This window comes from Branchiostoma belcheri, unplaced genomic scaffold (assembly GCF_001625305.1).
Source record: "Branchiostoma belcheri isolate BF01 breed outbred unplaced genomic scaffold, Haploidv18h27 scaffold210, whole genome shotgun sequence".
NCBI classification, from domain to species: domain Eukaryota; kingdom Metazoa; phylum Chordata; class Leptocardii; order Amphioxiformes; family Branchiostomatidae; genus Branchiostoma; species Branchiostoma belcheri.
In genome coordinates, this window is record NW_017803603.1 from 159,087 (window position 1) to 177,841 (window position 18,755).

The window sequence follows — 18,755 nt, forward strand, 5'->3', positions numbered from 1 at the left end:
ATTAATGTATCCTTGTGGAAGTTATTTTTGATAAGTTATACCTTTCAGCTTTCTGTCTAATGCACTTCTGTTTGAGCTACATGTATAGGCCTATGAAAGTATGCATGAAGTAGGGATTCAAAATTGGATTTTTATGTAGGGTTTGCTATGTTCTTGCCCTCCCCCTCTGTAATCGTTGGTGGCTCCCTGAAGCAAACCACCTGTTTAGTGCCAGACCCTGTTGCTGTCAACATTGGTTAATCCCCCCTCCAAGGGCTGTTGACAGACACAGCCTAAATTTGGTGCCTGAGCAGAATTTGTTACAGAAAAACATCCCAAGGGCAGTGCAAGAAGTACTTTGTTTTTATAGGAAAGTTTCAACAGAAGACACAGCAAACTTTCATCACTTTTTCTTGTTTGATTTTCATTTATTTAACTGTATGAAAACATTTTTACAGAGCTTTTTAACATTGGATGAAAACAAATCCTACATGATGCCTGAATCTACAACCAGTTAGATACGGCAAGGAAATGAAATGATTTTGATACTGTTACTGTGGGTATCATGAAACAATCCCCAATGCTGTTAGGTGTTGAAATGAAGACTGATAAGACTTGAGATTAAGCCTTAAGAATGTGAGGTCTTGTATAAGACACCAAAACACTTAAACAGCTAGGTAATGACTGATATATGTAGCACATCCATGCACAAATCAGTTCGCCCAGGTTCATGTGTGTAGTATGAAACAATCCCAGGCAGTAAGGTGTTGAAATAAGACTGTCTGGGAGAGATAAACACAGAGAACTGATGCCTTCTCTTGTACAGAAAACTCCAGCAGGTGCAGACTGATAAGCCTCTAGACTTGCAACACTCACATGTACGTTTGAAATGACTTCGCCCAGACTGGCGTGGGAAGCTTTGAAACGATCCCCAGGCAGTAGGTGTTGAAATGAGCACTGTCTGGGAGAGATAAATGCCAAACAGTCCTTGGGGGTGAAGTCTTCACTTCAGAACACCCAGACAGGTGCCAGGGGTTTACTGTGCAGACTGATAGCTCTTAGCAACCTGTGTCTCAACTGACAGGGAACATATGTAGCCTTTGGGCACTGGCAAACATTATTTATAACAATCTTTATAAGTGTGATCCTCAATACAGTACAAGACAGACTGTCAGTTTATAGTATAGACTGATACTGTAAGTCTCTTTAGATTCGCGGGGCCTAAAGTTCGCGGTTTCGGGAAAATGGGCAATCCGCGGTATTTTTAGATTCGCGATTTCTCCTTGGCTATTCAAAAAAGAACTTGTAAAGTGCATATTTTTTTAAAAAAAGGTCGTGTCGCGGCATTTATCTCCTAAAACGCGGCGCAAAATCTTGCCTCACGTGTCCGCGCTACGCGTCTCTGATTGTTTGTTTCGTCAGTGCCGGCGCCCGGCGGTAAAGTTCGATCGATCTGACGCCCGTGTAAACAATTTTCTTTGTTCGGAAATAAGCGCTAAAACGCTATTTTCCACGACTACACATCGATAACCTAGTGAAGAAATGTATAAGGAAAAGAATCTTTCGGGAGGACATGTATTGCTATGGCAATTTATGGCGTATTCGGTGAGATTTTGGCGTTCGATGAATGCGGAAGTGTCCCAAGGTCGTCTTCTTGTAGTTAACGTTACGCCATGCTAGCGTTTCTACCCATCAAAACGAGAAAAAAACTCCAGCAAAAGAGAACCAAGTAACATTTCCCAGGTACCAAAAGTTATATTTTTCGTCAAAATATTTGTAGATGTCCCCGATGCGCCCGCAAAATTCAGCGCCCGCACGCATGGCCGGCGCTCTGCCGGGTGAATATTTTTGTCGTGTGGTACGAGGTTGACACGGCCAGTGCTATCGCGATTCGGTGTCTCTCATAATACTAGTAACAGTTTAACTTTAATAATTTTGATACAGTACTCAACTACGTACATTTGCCAAGAATAAAGTTGATTTGCGGTGATTTGTGGATCGCGTGTTTCGCTTGAACTCTAGGTCCGTCGTGAGCCGTCGTGAATGCATGTGGGGAGGGGGGGGCACACTTACGCAAAACATATTCGCGGGGAAATAGATTCGCGGTACAAAGGTCCCCGCGAATTCCGCGAATCTAAATATACCGCGGAAATTTGTAGACTTACAGTAGCTCTTTTCAACCTGTGTCTCTACTGACATGGAACATATGTTGGCCTTGGGCACTGTTAAACATTGTATCAATCTTTAGATAGAAGTGTGATCCTCAGGACAGTACCAGGGTACAGTTTATACTGTAGACTGATAGCTCTCTTCCACCTCTGTCACTAATATACAATGTATCTACTGATAGAAACACCGTAGACAAACATTATAGAGTTTAAGTGATGCACAGTCATGATCTCATTTACATGAATGGTGCATTCCATGTCCATGTTTTCTATTGTCATAAACAAATAACAGTCATTGAATAACAGCATACATACTGCACAAAAATGATAAGCAATGTGATGACGCCCTAGAAAAATTCAATACCATAAATTGAAAGGAAACACTACTTAATATACCAACTCAGGTTGAGAGAAATTTTCAAAAGTTTTCGAGAAATTGCATGTAATGTATAACAAGTGGCCATGGTATCTTCTTCCAGTCTGTGTTCTTGAACTTGAAATTAATCACATGCAGGGATGGAGGTGTGAAATATGATACAGGTCCCTCCAATCAAAGTCTGATGATTGGGTCGACCCAGGGGACATGGGGGTTAATTTACTCTGGCTCTGGTTGTCATTAAAACCCCATGCACGGCCACAGGTTAACTCAGTCTGGTCTGGGTGTCATTAAAACCCCATGCACGGCCACAGGAGGAAGCGGGTTAACTCAGTCTGGCTCTGGTTGTATTAAAACCCCATGCACGGCCACAGGAGGAAGCGGGTTAACTAAGTCAGGCTCTGGTTGTCATTAAAACCCCATGCACGGCCACAGGAGGAAGCGGGTTAACTCAGTCTGGCTCTGGTTGTCATTAAACCCCATTCACAGCCATTTTGCAGTGTCAAGTTTGTTGAGTTGTGTTTACATTATAATTATAATTATACAGGGCTCAAAATAGCTTTTGCCATTCTAGTGTTATCTGCACTTCTGTGTTGAAAAAGTACATTTTCATAAACACCTGGATTCAGAACCAGTCAGTGTTACCCTGAAAAAGGTGACAGGCAGTCACCAAAACGTCACATGTGAAAACTCACTGGTTGTTGAGTAAAGAACAGTGACTGTCTATATTACGGAATTTTGAGGAAGCCATTCTTTTCCTTTAAACTTAAGTTAGCATTTCACAGGTGGTAACCATCAGTACAGTAAACAAAAGCCACACTGATGTATCCTGGGAAGGTACAAAATATTTTACACTTGATCTTTAACCTGTCAACATGTGCAGGTCAGGTCATTCAGAGTTCAAGTTCAGGGTTGCCTAGAGATGTAGACATTTTCATGCATCATAGTTTAACAGTTACTGATTCAGGTTCACATAATAAAGTTTAGACTTAGTATATGTATTTGAAATCGTAAAGAATTCTCTTAGAAGAACGTACTGTAATATTTTTGTGGTCTATTCAATACAGAAGAATCTGACAGCATTTATGTTTTCTATATGTCAAGTTTAGAGTACCTCTAGATCTATGATTTTACAGTTGGAAAATGTCAAATGAGTACACCCCACCCCTCCCGGATCCCACTTCTTGGATAGATGCCATTGCCTACCATTTGGCCAGTGCCTAACTGAGTGTTATAGATGTTTGGTCTTTATTTGAATGTGGAGTCAGGAAGCCTTCATGGCCCACAAACATCAAACTTGCATCCAGTTTCAAGTTCAGCTACAGTTTGAAATGCCACACAGTTCCCTCTAATTTCTTGGATAGGTGCCATCCTAACCCACTGGCCTACAGTGACAAATTTTGTGTGTTCTTGAGTCAGTGAGCTTTGAATCTCACCTCATCTATCCCTTAAAAATAAAAGTCTTGATTATTTGACCCTTGGGGCACCACTGAAGATCTGACCACCAGTATTCTTCACCCTTCTCGGTCTTCTGTACCTTAATTTCATGTTTAACTAATTGCTGGTCCATTCTCTGATTTTACCCTCCCATCTTTTCCAATTTCTAACCCTCTTTCTGACAGTAGTTACAAGTCCTTTACTTTGCCCCCCTCCCCCCTTCCAATCTATGAAATAGCTTTGCCCCTAAGCCAAGTTAGAAATGTAACCATTATATCAGCTTGAGTTGTTGACTTAATGATATATTCCATGCGTGCTACACCAGTGGCCTGCAGGTATGACATTTACCAGAATCTGCTGTTAGATTGAAGTGGTGTAATTTCGTGGAAGAACCTTTGACACAGCTGCATGTGCATAACAAATGCTGCAAAATGAAACATGCGGGATGACACAGTTCAACCAGTGGATCCTACTCCCAAAATATTAAACTACAAGGCACTCAATCAAAATAGATAGTCTGGATGCCAGACAGTTGACAGGGGCAGTATACAGCCTAGATCCTCAGCTCCAGGGCTAGCCTGGGTGCCAGACTGTTGCCAGGGCTAGTATACAGGCTAGCTCCTTTGCTCCAGGGCTAGCCTGGGTGCCAGACTGTTGTCAGGGCCAGTATACGGGCAAGCTGCTTGGCTCCAGGGCTAGCCTGGGTGACAGACTGTTGCCATTGCCAGTATACAGACTAGTTTCTCGGCTCCAGGGCTAGCCTGGGTACCAGACTGTTGCCAGGGCTAGTATACAGGCTAGCTCCTTGGCTCCAGGGCTAGCCTGGGTGCCAGACTGTTGCCAGGGCCAGTATACAGACTAGCTCTTTGGTTCCAGGGCCAACAAGCCCCCTAGGAAATTTTACCAAGAGGTGGCCTGCATATTGGCTTTGTCTAGCATACAGACTATCGAAAAAGACTCATAAAGATTTACTTAAGGTATAAATACTTAAGCATAATTGCATGTATATAGACTTCCAATAGATGCATCCTGGCTCCCAATCTTCTGCCAAGTTGCTTCAATTGATCGGCTGTATGTAGTAGAGAAACTGGCACTGGCTGCCAAGAAATACATCTGAATTTTATGTTCCGAAACTTGACTGTATGAACCGTTACTGAGTTCTAAATATCAGTTACTGTATAGCACAATATGTGGGCACAGTTTGGGCCAATTTACTCTGCCCCAGGTTGAAATATTGCTCCCAAAATTGTCTTTTTCTTTCAATTGATGTCCTGTCAATGCAAGTATCAAGTATACCCCAGTATTTCAGATGATTTAAGGTTGGAAGAGCCTCCTGACACCATGAAACAGTTCCTGGTTATAAAACGGTCTGGTAGATATTCCCAGACGGTCCCTGTCCTGTTGTTCGATTTTCTGACGTACAGAGATGTTGAGTTATAGGCAATATCTCACAGTCTTGTGCTGGTCTAGTATCTGGGGTGCCCAGGGAGTCACAGTTTTTGCACTGACACCTCACTTAATTTGTTAATTACTTTGTTATCTTGTCCTCTGGTATGAGCCGTATGATAATTCAGTTGTTTTAAGTTTAGATTTTATCACTCATTGTGCACAATGAATATTTCACAGGGTCCATCACAGTTTTTACACTGATACCTCGCGTAGTTGTCAGTTTGTTATCTTGTCCCCATGTGTAGTAATTAATTTATTTTGAGGTTTAGATTTTATCAGTTGTTATTTAGACACTTCAGTGATATTTTACATACAGCGTGTATTACTGTAAGTCTCTTTAGATTCGCGGGGCCTAAAGTTCGCGGTTTCGGGAAAATGGACAATCCGCGGTATTTTTAGATTCGCGATTTCTCCTTGGCTATTTTTCAAAGAAAAATTTGTAAAGTGTATATTTAAAATAATAAAAGTTCGTGTTCCGGCATTTATCTCCTAAAACGCGGCGCAAAAATTTGTTTCGTGCACCGCGCGAGACTGCCGGCGGTAAAGCTGTCGATCGATCTGACGCACGTGTAAACAATTTTCTTTGTTCGGAAATAAGCGCTAAAATGCTATTTTCCACGACTAAACATCGATACTCTAGTGAAGAAATGCATAATCGAAAAAAATATATATATTACTAAGTAAATTTATGCCGTCTTCGGCGAGATTTTGAACCCGGAAGTATACAAAGGTCGCCTTCGGTTTTGTAGGCCCACGGTGAGCGTTTCTATCCAGCAAAACAAGAAGAAGAAAAAACGCCCGCGATTATCAGGGCGCAAAAGATAACCAACTAACATTTCCCAGGTACCAGCCGTTATATTTTTCATAAAAATACTTGTAGATATGCCCGATGTTCCCGCAATTTTCAAGCGCCCGGGCGCGCACGGCCGGCGCTCTGCACGCATAGATTTTTTTCGGCGGTACACGGTTGACACGGCCAGTGCCGCAGTATCGCGATTCGGTGTTTCATAATATTATAATTTTTTGACATCAGTATAACTTAAAAAAAAATTTGGTACTCAACATTTGCTAAGAATAAAGTTGGTTTGCAGTGATTTGTGAATCGCGTGTGTTTGTGTTTCGCTTACCGTCGTGAATGCATGTGGGGAGGGGGGCGCACTTACGCAAAACATATTCGCGGGGAAATAGATTCGCGGTACAAAGGTCCCCGCGAATTCCGCGAATCTAAATATACCGCGGAAATTTGTAGACTTACAGTAGTTTTTTGCACTGACGCCTCACATAGTTGTCAGTTTGTTATCCTGTCATGTGTAATAATTTAGTAAGTTGTTTAAACTTCAGATTTTATCACCTAATCAATATTTTACAGGGTCCGCCACAGTTTTCACACTGGCGCAGTTATCTTCCTGTGTAAAAGTACCTGGATTCTTTAAGGTTTAGATTCTATCAGTCGTCATTTTGACGCATTAGCGATATTTTACAGGGGGTCACAGTACTTGCACTCATGCCTCACACTTTCCCGGTCTCAGCACATTATAATCCAATTATACTGTTTGTCAGTTCAAGGTTTGTATCTTTGGGCTGCCCTTCATTTTGACATGATGTAGGCAGTATTTCTCTGGAGGGGTACCAAATCTGTGACAGATCCATTCTGTGAACAAGGTCGATAGCATCAGCAGAAAAGTCCTGTATACTCCTAATTCATTACCATGTAGTATTTATTTAATAATAACTTGGACCAACACAGACAAACTTTCATGTTAAGACACCAATTTGCATTGTATAAATTTTGTCTTATATTTCTGTGATCGTAAAGCAAAAACATGACATTGTGTTTAATGAAGTTTAATTTCTTCCTCCCTGTGTTGTACCCAGGTGATGTCCCAGGATGTGCGTAAGGAGAACCCGCTACAGTTCAAGTTCAGGGCCAAGTTCTACCCTGAAGACGTGTCCGAGGAGCTCATCCAGGAAATCACACAGGTGCGTTTGTTTGCATTTAAACTTTTGATCCATCACCAAAGCTAATTATTCATACACAACTGATATTCAGTTCATTCCGAGTCAAGTGAAGAAATACATGTATGTGTTAAGTGCCTTTCCTTAGTAAGGACACAATAGGGATCGCAACCCAGAACCTTAAGATTCTATGTCAACAACCCCAACCACAAGGCCACCTTGCCATATCGCAGGCCAGTGGTCCCATTGATTTCTGCTAATTGGGTGATCAGGATTGACGACTGAAGGGAGCTGTCCTGGTCTCTTCTTTGGCAGGCTCTCAAAGCTGTCTGACTCTGAGGCCTCTCAATCTCAATTGCTGGGTTCTTGCCTTTGCATTGCCTCTGTGTAGAGTTTGTTCTGTACAGTGTTAGCAGATGAAAAGTAACTCTATTATTTGCTTTTGCAGCCGCTGTTTTTCTTGCTAGTAAAATATACCATTAAACTGTTTTTTTTTTTACAGTTTTAGTAGACGAAAGTAACTCTATTACTTGCCATTCCAGTGTCTGTTCTTCTTTTAAGTAAAGGAGGCCATGTCCCCAAAATACATCAGATTTAGAAGCGTGAACTAAACCTTATCCCCCTTCTTGCCCTTCCAGCGGCTGTTTTTCTTGCAAGTGAAGGACGCTATCCTGACTGACGAGGTGTACTGCCCGCCGGAGACTTCGGTGCTGCTGGCGTCCTACGCTGTCCAGGCCAAGTACGGAGACCACAGCAGGGACGTCCACAAGCCGGGATTCCTCGCCAATGACAGACTCCTACCTCAGAGGTTAGTGTGTTTACCTTCGCAGAAGAAAAACAATGTTTTTGCTCAGTTTCTTCTTCTTCCTCTTCTTGTTCTCCAAACAAATAAATTCAAAGTCAATGACCTGAACTAGACGTCTGTCACCATGGTAACTGGTGTTGGGTTACTTCATGTGGCAATTTTATAGCAGGAGGGATTTAGACTCCTGTCACCATATATATGAATGTGTTTGAGTAAGAATTAACAGAGCAGACCATATGCGAGGATAAACATTATGCATTTTGCTTTGCAAATGTTACCTTTCTAGTTAATAGTTATCACCTTCACCAAGAATCTGTTTTCTGTGTGTGTATCTGTGTGTGCCTGTAGGTCTTGACGAATAACGAGCAGGACCAGTGTCTTGAAAAATCATTTCGGTATGTGCGTTGTGGATTGATGGATGAATTCTCAATGACATTGTTTTCTCCCGTCCCTACAGAGTAATTGACCAGCACAAGATGACACGAGAGCAGTGGGAGGAGAGGATAACTAACTGGTACGCTGAGCACAACGGGATGCTCAGGTAAGTCATCATCATCTTCATTATCATCTGCCTCAGCTCTGCCTAAATCTGGTAAACAAACACTGGAACCAATTCAATACTAATTGTATCTTCAGCTATCTTGTCAGTACATGAATACATTAGTTTTACAAGTTATGAATACAATTATAGTTGTACATTCAGTTATCATAAATAAAACTTTGACCTCCTTATGACCTAACCTTTGCCCCTTGTCCCTATCATGACCTAACCTTTGCCCTTATCCTGACCTAACATTTCCTATTGCCCCAACCTTACCTAAACATTACCGGTATCATGACCTAACCTCTGCCCCTATCATAACCCAACTTCTGCCCCTATCATGACCTAACCTTTGCCCATATCATGACCTAACCTTTGCCCCTTGACCCTATCATGACCTAACCTTTGCCCTTATGATGACCTAACCTGTGCCCTTTGCCCCCAGGGAGGACGCCATGATGGAGTACCTGAAGATTGCTCAGGACCTTGAGATGTACGGAGTGAACTACTTCGAGATCAAGAACAAGAAGGGCACGCAGCTGTGGCTCGGTGTGGACGCTCTCGGCCTCAACATCTACGAGTACGACGACAAGTGAGTACCGTACGCCAACCGTACGCCGCGCACGGGGCGATGTTTGAGCCGCCATGTTTGTGTTGAAATCCGTAATTTCGTGTGTTTCTCTCTTCCTCTGCTCTGCACTGCATTGTCTCTTCCAGTAGCTGCAGTCTTGTTTTTGTTTAACGCCGTTCATTTGTCATTAACATGATCATTTGTTGTTAATTTGGTGGCTTCTATCTGCATGTCATGGCTTTAACACACTTACCACTCAGCACACCGCTCAGCATAGGCACCCATGTGATGTCAGCGCTCTTATACACCTATTCACCCTTTAGCTCACTGTGTTCATTGTACTAAATATATAATCCAGCACCCCCATGAGTTGTAATCTTGTAGTCACCTCAGCCAATTCTTTGTTTATAGGGCTGGGGATGCAGGGAAGTCACCGTCGACTGGTGGCAAAAGCATGGCAAACTTGTAAGGGTGCTTGGCTTTGTAGCAACGTTGGCCTTTACCCCCTGACCTCTGACCTTCAGTGACCCCTGGCCTCTGACCTTCCGCTGGTGGCCCCGCCCCACCCCTGCGCACCTTTGTGTAACTTGATACACACGTGTTCCCTGGCTGCTTTTTGAGTCAGACGATGGTCCACATCAGAATGGTTGAACATCAGAATGGTTGAACGTGTGGCGAAAAACAACCTCTCTCCCTCCAAGCTTTGCTTCATGGGCCACACCAATTCATTTCCTTGGTTGTCATTTGTTAATTGACATTTTCCACAAAGTAAAAAGGAGGGCAAAACAGGTGCATACACATCTTTACAAGTTGCCCTCCCCTTAACAGATAGTAAATAAAAATCAGACAATAAACATATTATTATGTTAAACATTTAGCAAGAGAACAAAAAAAGATGAAAACAGTAGGGAAAAACTTAATTCTGACTATAAACTGTGTACCAAAGCACAGACTTTCCCCTCAGACTCTGTTTTCAAGTTGATCTTACGCCAAAGTTTTACTCAAATCCAAGAACAAACCAACTGAATTGGTGTGGCCTTAATCCGACTGATTAAGATTAAGAAGGAGACCCAAGACGGTACGATGCTTAAGACAGAGCGCTGTAGACTCCTTACGGCTTGTAAGAAACCCTAAGCACTGATGCTTGTTGTGTGAGCTGACAGGTCCCTTCAGAGGTTCATAAATTATCGCTCACTTTCTTCCCTTTTCTCTTCCCAGTATTGTGGCTGCTTTGTAGAGTTAGAATTTCTACCACAGCACGTCGGCAGAACGTACTGCACCTGTGTGAAACCCGTAATGTATTGTGCATAGCACTTAGGCAGAACGTCCTTTTTTAAGGTCGCATTCGCGTATTTAAGGTTAACGTTGTCACCCCTATAGTTATCGAATGTTGATTGTGACAGAAAAGGCACTGGTAACTGCAACAGGCAACATTCTGAATCTGATGCAACGTTGACCAGATATCCAAAGAAAACTGTGAAAAGTTTGGGTTTCATGCAGGTGTAGTACATTCTGCCGACATGTTGTTATACAATGTTGTAACTTGTACATACTTTTCTAAGGTCTCATACCTCTTATATTTAACAATGTCACACAACTGTTGTTAAACTCTCACAGAAATGACTATTTCACAAATGTGTGCCTTACCACAGAATATATGATTATTTCTTATCACTAATTTATTACTAATCACTTACTACTAATTTATTATTTTTTAACAAGTTTGCCCTTCAAGGGAAGTACCTAATATGAGTCCACCAAATAAAAGTACAACTGTTCTAAAATTAGCATACATGTAGTAATAAGGACCAAGAAGGACCTGAAGGTGGTAGGAGAATGCATTTTAATATAATATCATGAAAGTTCATCTGTGTTGGTTGTTACTTGTTTAAAGTTAAAACTGTTGATTCAACGCAAGGAAATTCACCTAGAGCTTTCGACCAGTCACTCTGGTCATCCTCAGTAGACTGACCCAGTGTGACTTGTCACATGGCTTCTCTGAGGAAGACCAGAGTGACCAGTAAAATTCAAAAGCTGTAGGTAAGAGAATTTCCTTAATATATGTTGGAATCAAAAATGAGAAAACATCTTGTTAAAGTTTACTGACATCTGTGTGCCCCCCTCCCCCCAGGCTGACCCCGAAGATTGGCTTCCCGTGGAGCGAGATCAGAAACATCTCCTTCAACGACAAGAAGTTTGTCATCAAACCCATCGACAAGAAGGCTCCGGTAAGTCTTTAAGAAGGATTCTTTAGGCTCTTTTCATCTTGAAAAATGTCTTAAAGAATTACACGCTCAAAAAGACTCATGTCATGCAGTCTCAAGTCAGAAGTTTCAAGTCATCCACACACTTTTGAGCCGTGCATGTATTTTTTTCCCCTGAAAACTTTTGTAAAACAATAGCTTTGCCTTTAGTATAAAAGTAGACTTAAGTTCCTCTGTTCATCTTTGATTTTTTTTCAGCATTAAATTTTGACCTGTTTGACCAATCAGATTTACCAAATTTGTTTGACTTTTACCAATATATTGATACAGACACAGACAAGCAGCTACTTTGTGTAGTCAGATAGGCACCACACAGCTGAAAGATATATCTTCACAAACAAGTCTTGTTAATTTTCTTACCCTGTATAAAAGTACATAAAACAAGAAAGGTTACACTGTGATGTGTTAGTACAGTAGGGTCTTCCAAGCTCTCCATGTTTGCCATCTTTAATTGTATCCAGAACCATACACGAATTATCTACTTCAGTTCTATGCCTGAATGGGTTAGGGTTAAGATCAGGCACGGTTCTGGATAGTCTCTGCATATCCAAGAACACAGATTTGCCCCAGACACAGTTCTAGATATGCACCGACTATCCGTAACAGTGCCTATCTAGTTTTATGCCTGAATGCCTTAGGCTCAGGCACGGTTCTGGATAGTCTCCACATATCCAAGAACACAGATTTGCCCCAGACTCAGTTCTATATACGTATGGACTATCCAGAACCGTGCCTATCTACATGTAGTTCTATACCTGAATGGGTTTGGGTTAGAATCAGGCACTGTTCTGGATAGTCTTCGCATATCCAAGAACACAGATTTGCCCCAGTCGCAATTCTATATGTGCATGGACTATCCAGAACTGTGCTTATCTAGTTCTATGCCTGAATGGGTTATTGTTAGGATCAGGCATGGCTCTGAATAGTCCCCGCATATCCAAGAACACAGATTTGCCTTGGCACAGTTCTAGATATGCACAGACTATCCAGAACTGTGCCTATCTAGTTCTATACCTGAAGGGTTAGTGTTAAGCTCATGCTCGATAGTCTCTGCATATCCAAGAACCCCAGGCATGGTTCTAGATATGCATGGACTATCCAGAACTGTGCCTCACCTTGATTCTGCATTAAGCAAGGTTCTGGAGAGTCTCTGCATATCCAAGAACACACTGTCATATTTGCCCCAGACACAATTCTAGATAATATGCATGGACTATCCAGAACCGTGCCTGACCATGGTTCTGCCGAAAGCACCGGGTTCTGGGTACTACACCATCGCAGCTTTCTTTACTGCCCCCCCTCCTCTTATTTGTGCTTTACGTGTTTTCTCGCCCCCCTCCCCACTTTTCTGTCCCCCCCCCCCTTCTGCGCCCTGTACTCTGCCGCTGCACAGAAAGGCATCAGTAGGTTTCTCCAGCGAACAGACTCAAAGGTACATCACTGGGACAGGACTGGTCACAAGTCTACCAAGGTTCAGACAAGTACAGTAACACTTGGAGAAAGATGACACACACACACAAAAAAAAACAATCATGAATTCGAATTTCCTAGGTGTGTCAGAGAGGCTTAATATAATTTTTACCCGGTATAAAGTCCATGGAAAAATTACTAATTTTGAAAGAAATGTTGGATTTTGAATATTACTATGACTTTTTGTTTTTGTCATGAAATAAAGATACAAAATAAACTGTATACATGATCGTACTTTATCAAGTCGGAAATGTGCTTCAATGTTTGAAATTCAGAAATTGGCTTTCTGAAAAAAAGACTTCTTGTATGAACCTTGTGAGGGCTTGTCTCCACTCTTGGCCCCCCTCTGTGCATGGAGAAGTGTACTGTAACTCTTCATACTTTCACAGTGGTTTTATTCTCATTGACCTCTTCATTTGAACAGGTCATACACATTAACAATTGTATGATCACTGAATTCTTTCAACCGATAATTTAAAACACCACAAAAGCTACGTTTTTCCTCCTACCAAGTAAGAAAACATGAAGTTACAGTACTGTACACATAGGGTGCTGCCATGCTTTGCCTTGCTACATGTACATGTCCATATTCAACTGCAAGCTCTTTTCCTCAAACCGTTTCTGTATGTGCAAATACACTCATGCATACCTTCTTAGAGTATCTATGAGGAGACTTTATGAGTTATGGAAACACACACTAACTAACCAACCAACAAACCACTGTAGTTCAAAAGTTATTAAAAGTTATAACAAACAAAATGGCACATCACATGTAACAACACAAACACATAAACTGCATTTTTTATTTTATCAGATAGATGGCGCTTTTGATCATGCATTGAAACTTCAGATTTTGAGAGATTGTATTTACATTGTTTTGAACTAATGGCATCATCACAGGTGCATTTTGATTTTTATCACAATTCCATTCCGACCTTTCAGGACTTGCAGTTCTTTGCTATTCTATTATAAGTTGCTGGTTGTCTACTTTATTAGACAGTGTATTTGTCTGTACTGTGTTTCTATAGGTCAGCAATTACCTACGAAATAAACGAATTGCATTCCTCTCCTTCAGGACTTCCAGTTCTTTGCTCCGAGGCTGCGGATCAACAAGCGTATCTTGGCCCTGTGCATGGGGAACCACGAGCTGTACATGCGCAGGAGAAAGGCAGACACCATCGAAGTCCAGCAGATGAAGGCCCAGGCTCGCGAGGAGAAGCATCAGAAACAGATGGAGAGGTTAGAATGGGGTTTATATTAGTTTTACAACAGTGTTTCTACAACTAAGATCATATTAAGCACAGTTAAGAAGTTTAGAACCAGCAGAGGAAGGCCCAGGCATGTGAGAAGTGCCAGAAACAGATAGAAAGGTAAATCTTATTTTTATTATCTTACCTTATAAGATAATCATAGATAAACTTAGATAGCCGTGTAAGATCAGGCAAGAAGTTAATAAAAGCCAGCAGATAAAGGCTGCAGTCTATCAGCATAGTTAGTGAGTACAGAACCACGAGCTGTACATGCGCAGGAGAAAGGCAGACACCATCGAGGTCCAGCAGATGAAGGCCCAGGCTCGCGAGGAGAAACATCAGAAACAGATGGAGAGGTCAGAATGGGGTTTATATTAGTTTTACAACAGTGTTTCTAGCCATAAGATCATATTAAGCACAGTTAAGAAGTTTAGAACCAGCAGATGAAGGCCCAGGCTCGCGAGGAGAAGCATCAGAAACAGATGGAGAGGTATGGGTTATTTTATTATTTTATCTTATCTCCAAGAACTTAAGAACAAGCAGATAAAGGCCATAGCCGAGCAGCACTGTTACATGTAAGAAGTAAAGAACCACTACATGTAAGTCTTGTAGAAAAACTTTCACCAGAACTTGCTGTAGTTGAAAAAAGAGTATCAGATTTTTTTCAGAAGTGTCAGAAGCAAGTGAGTGAGTCAGAAGCATCATGATTGTTCAACAGTACAGCACAGATGGAAGAAGACAGTTTCTTAGAAATGTCTTATAATTCTTACACGTCTTGCAGGGCTGAGTTGGCGCGCCAGAAGACGTTGTGTGAGAGGGAAGAGAGGCAGTATGTGGGGAGTTGTAGTTAGATCCTGTGTAAGACTGTGATGTTGTGTTGTGTAAGACTAAGACTCATGTTTTCTCCTCAGGGCTGAGTTGGCGTGCCAGAAGACGTTGCGTGAGAGGGAAGAGTCGGTGTGTGGGGAGTTTGAGTTAGATCCCTTGTTAGTTGTCTTGTGTAACTCTAAGACTGATATTGCCTCTTCAGGGCTGAGTTGGCACGCCAGAAGACGTTGCGTGAGAGGGAAGAGAGGCAGCGTCTGGAGCTGGAGGAACGGCTGAAGAGGTTTGAGGAGGAGGCTCGCCAGCGGCAGCTCGGTAAGTCTGATTTTTGTAAGTCTGGCTATACAGAACACATGGGTAATGGACATATATACACTATCAGGTTCTTGGGGGCTGGGTAATGAAGTCTGGCTATACAGAAAACACGGTAAATTTTAGAACTGAAAATTTGCCAGGTGATCATCTGGTTAAGGTTTTGGACTTTAAAAAAGTCCTTAGTTCGAACCCCTAGTAGGCCCCATTGTTTTGTCCTTGGGAAAGGCACTTAACACATATTTCCTCCCTTGATTCAGAGGGCCAATATTGTCAATTAAGGGACATCATCTTGGAAATTACATAAAGCCAGAGGTTTGGGGATAGCCACACCTTAAGCATGTTAAAGAACCCACCACTCTCATCTTGAAATAGAATGAAAATAAAATCCCTCCCACCCTTCCAAAGGCAAGCTGGTACTTGTAAGGTTACTGGCCTTGGGTTACTTACATGTAGACAGACTGACATGGTTCACTTGGCACATGCAGAAATAATCCATCAATGACCCGTTACTATTTTCGCCCCAAGTTTATAGAAATTTTCAACGACTTAAAACATCTGTCAAAAGGTCTGGCTGTAACTTAGGCACAGAAAGGTGCAAAGCCGTGTTTAGATTCAGTTGGATTTTTCTGGAGCTGCTTGCTACAGGATGACTTTGTTCAGACCTAACACACCATGTCCCTGGTTAAAAGGTTTGCACTTCTGTCTGTATTATTAACTGTGTCTGCAATATGTGATTCATAACGCTTACACTGTATCCTTGTAATGTTGTTGGTTTCTTGAATGTGTTTTGTGGTTTGCACTATGTCTTGTGCAGTCATACCGGAACTAGAAATTTTATCAAACACATAATTAGCCTTCTCCTCCTAACCCCCTCAACAAGTAAGGCATTGATAGCCAAAGGGCTAGTTCAGTGTTCTAAAGGTTAATTTTGTAAACACACACACAGACAGACATACAGAGAAGCCCTCAACAATATTTTCGCCTTTTCCCCTAAAGTAAATTTGTAGGAAATAACATCCAACTTTAATGTATTTATCAGTTTGGCCGTTACACACAATCTTTGCACATTTAATTGTAGGAGTAGTTTAAAGCTTTCTAGTGATGATGCCCCAACTGTGTTTGGTGGCAATGAGTTCCACTCGTTCAAACCGTATTTCTTCCTTCCATCATTCAGAGCTGGAGAACATGCAGACAGCAACCCAGAAGATGATGGAAGAGAAGAGTCGTGCGGAGGAGGAGGCGAGGGAACTGGAGCGGAAACGGATCGAGGCTGAGCAGGAGAAGGCTCGTCTGGAGGAACTCGCCTCCAGGGAGGCTGCCGAGAAGGAAGAGATCGTACGTACTCAAGAATTCTTAAGATTTACACTTACTACACTTAAGAGTCTTGTGTAGTTTGTTCTTTTTTTCAATACTTCACTAGAAGAATCTGTGCAGGCCTCGAAATACTGGGTACATGTGCACCTAAGTGCACCCAAAAATTGGAGTTGTGCACCCAATTTTTTTCTCTGTTTGCACTGGTGCACTCAAATATTTTTGTTGGTAGTTTTGCACATAATAATTGTATAATAGTACTGACAGTGTACACTCAGGCTATTCTTGGCATGATTCTGAGTGTTATTGTTGTAGTACTCGTTTAAGATATTACTAATAGCTTCCATTTCACATTCAGAAGAGGAGCAGTTAGATGATCTGTTATTAGGTTTTGCTTTATATGATGCACCCAAAAAAATTTTGTTCACTAATTTTTTAGGTTGGGTTAAATACCTGCTTTATATATATGACAAAGTCTGTGAAATTAACCCATCTGTCACCATGGCTAAAGATGAAGCTAGCTAATGTCTGCCATCTGTTCCCATGACAACAGGCGCGGATGCAGGCTGCCCTGGAGGAGGAGACGAGGCGTCTGGAACAGGAGCGGCAGGAGAAGGAGGAGGACTCCAAGAAGTGGCAGGCTGAGGTGTGACAAACTTCTACTTTACTTCTCTACTCACACAAAAATGTAGCTTATGTTAGAGTATTACATAGTACGAACATGTAGTCTTTCTAACAATCTTGAAACCTAACAACTTGCGGAAAATATAAAACTTAATTTAGTCATGAAAATGCAGGCTGAGGTTAGACAAACTTTTAAATACAAAAGTTCATCTGTGTTAGTAGTAACGGATACATGACTTGAGTTAAAACGTTTGATCCAACACAAAGAATGGTTCTCACCTTGAACTTTCCACCGGTCACTCTGGTCTTCCTCAGAGTAGACTGACCCAGTGAGACTTGTCATGTGGCTTCCTCACTGGGTCAGTCTTCTGAGGAAGACCAGAATGAGAACCATTCTCTATGTTGGATCAAACTTTTAACTCTGAACATTATGTACTAGTCTAAGTCAAACTCAGTTACGAAAAATGTAGTTTAGTCTTTTTAACAAGCATGGACTCTAACAACTTACAGAAAATGTTAAACTTTTTAGTCATACAAATGCAGTGAGTTTAGTCCTTATAACAAGCATGAAGTACAAAATGTAGTAGTAATTGTTATGAAATATTAAGACTTCATGACTTTTGTCTCTTACAGGCATGCAATGATAGTACATAGTACTAACAGTCCTAATATAACAGAAAATCACAAAAATGTCTTGCACACAGTTAATCAAGGTTTAGAATTGAACTGTTGTACTGAGGATAGAACAACATTATTACCTAAAGCTGTGAGTGTCTCCTTGTCTTCAGCAACTTTCTTACAAGCGATGTTGATCCTTCTTTACCTCCTTGGAAAACTGTTCTCTCTTCACAATATTCTCTCTTACCTTAGGCCAAAAAACAGTTACTCAAGCAACTGGATATGATTTTGGAAATTAATGGTAAGACGTTTCAGGTAGCAATCACCACATATGCTACCTGAATCATCTGTTTCCAAAATCATATCCAGTTGCTTGAGTAATTGTTGTTTTGGCATATCTTATTGCCTAGATGTCTAACCTTCACCGACGTCTCTCTTACCTTGTCTCTCTCCTTCTATCCTGCCGCTCGCCTGACTAACTAAAGTACCATAAAGCCGTAGAGGAGCAAAGAGCTACACAGGAAAAGTTGCTGTTTTTGGCCAAGGACCACCAACAGCAGCTAGCCAATAGGAACGTCCATGTAAGCCTCTCTCTCTGTCTCTTTCTTTCTTTCCTTTCCTGTTTCACTGTTCTAGGGTGGCTAGCACACGAGCTACAGACCACATTTTATTGGTGCGGCTGTTGTTGTCACCCTTTCCATGTTTGAAAAGTCATTGCAAGTTTACTTGTGCTGTTGGCTTCCTTTTTCATCCCACTCCACCCTTCTCTCTTGTTGGGGTTGTTGGTTTTGATTCT

At 41.7% G+C, this 18,755-nt stretch overlaps 1 protein-coding gene across 5 annotated transcripts in view; it reads left to right on the plus strand.

Annotated features, from left to right (window-relative positions):
* Positions 1-18,755, plus strand: part of LOC109469904 (radixin-like) — a 62,277-nt gene that overhangs the window by 39,242 nt on the left and 4,280 nt on the right. For 2 of the 5 annotated variants that reach the window (XM_019768661.1, XM_019768664.1), the window contains 10 exons: positions 7,285-7,389; positions 8,004-8,173; positions 8,628-8,711; positions 9,157-9,303; positions 9,694-9,747; positions 11,414-11,510; positions 14,092-14,255; positions 15,297-15,406; positions 16,581-16,741; positions 17,271-17,363. In XM_019768661.1, the coding sequence (XP_019624220.1) occupies positions 7,285-7,389; positions 8,004-8,173; positions 8,628-8,711; positions 9,157-9,303; positions 9,694-9,747; positions 11,414-11,510; positions 14,092-14,255; positions 15,297-15,406; positions 16,581-16,741; positions 17,271-17,363 (1,185 nt within the window). Of the gene's footprint in view, positions 1-7,284; positions 7,390-8,003; positions 8,174-8,627; positions 8,712-9,156; positions 9,304-9,693; positions 9,748-11,413; positions 11,511-14,091; positions 14,256-14,536; positions 14,623-15,296; positions 15,407-16,580; positions 16,742-17,270; positions 17,364-18,755 lie in introns of all 5 variants that reach the window. The other 3 variants (XM_019768663.1, XM_019768662.1, XM_019768665.1) reach the window with 3 other exon arrangements.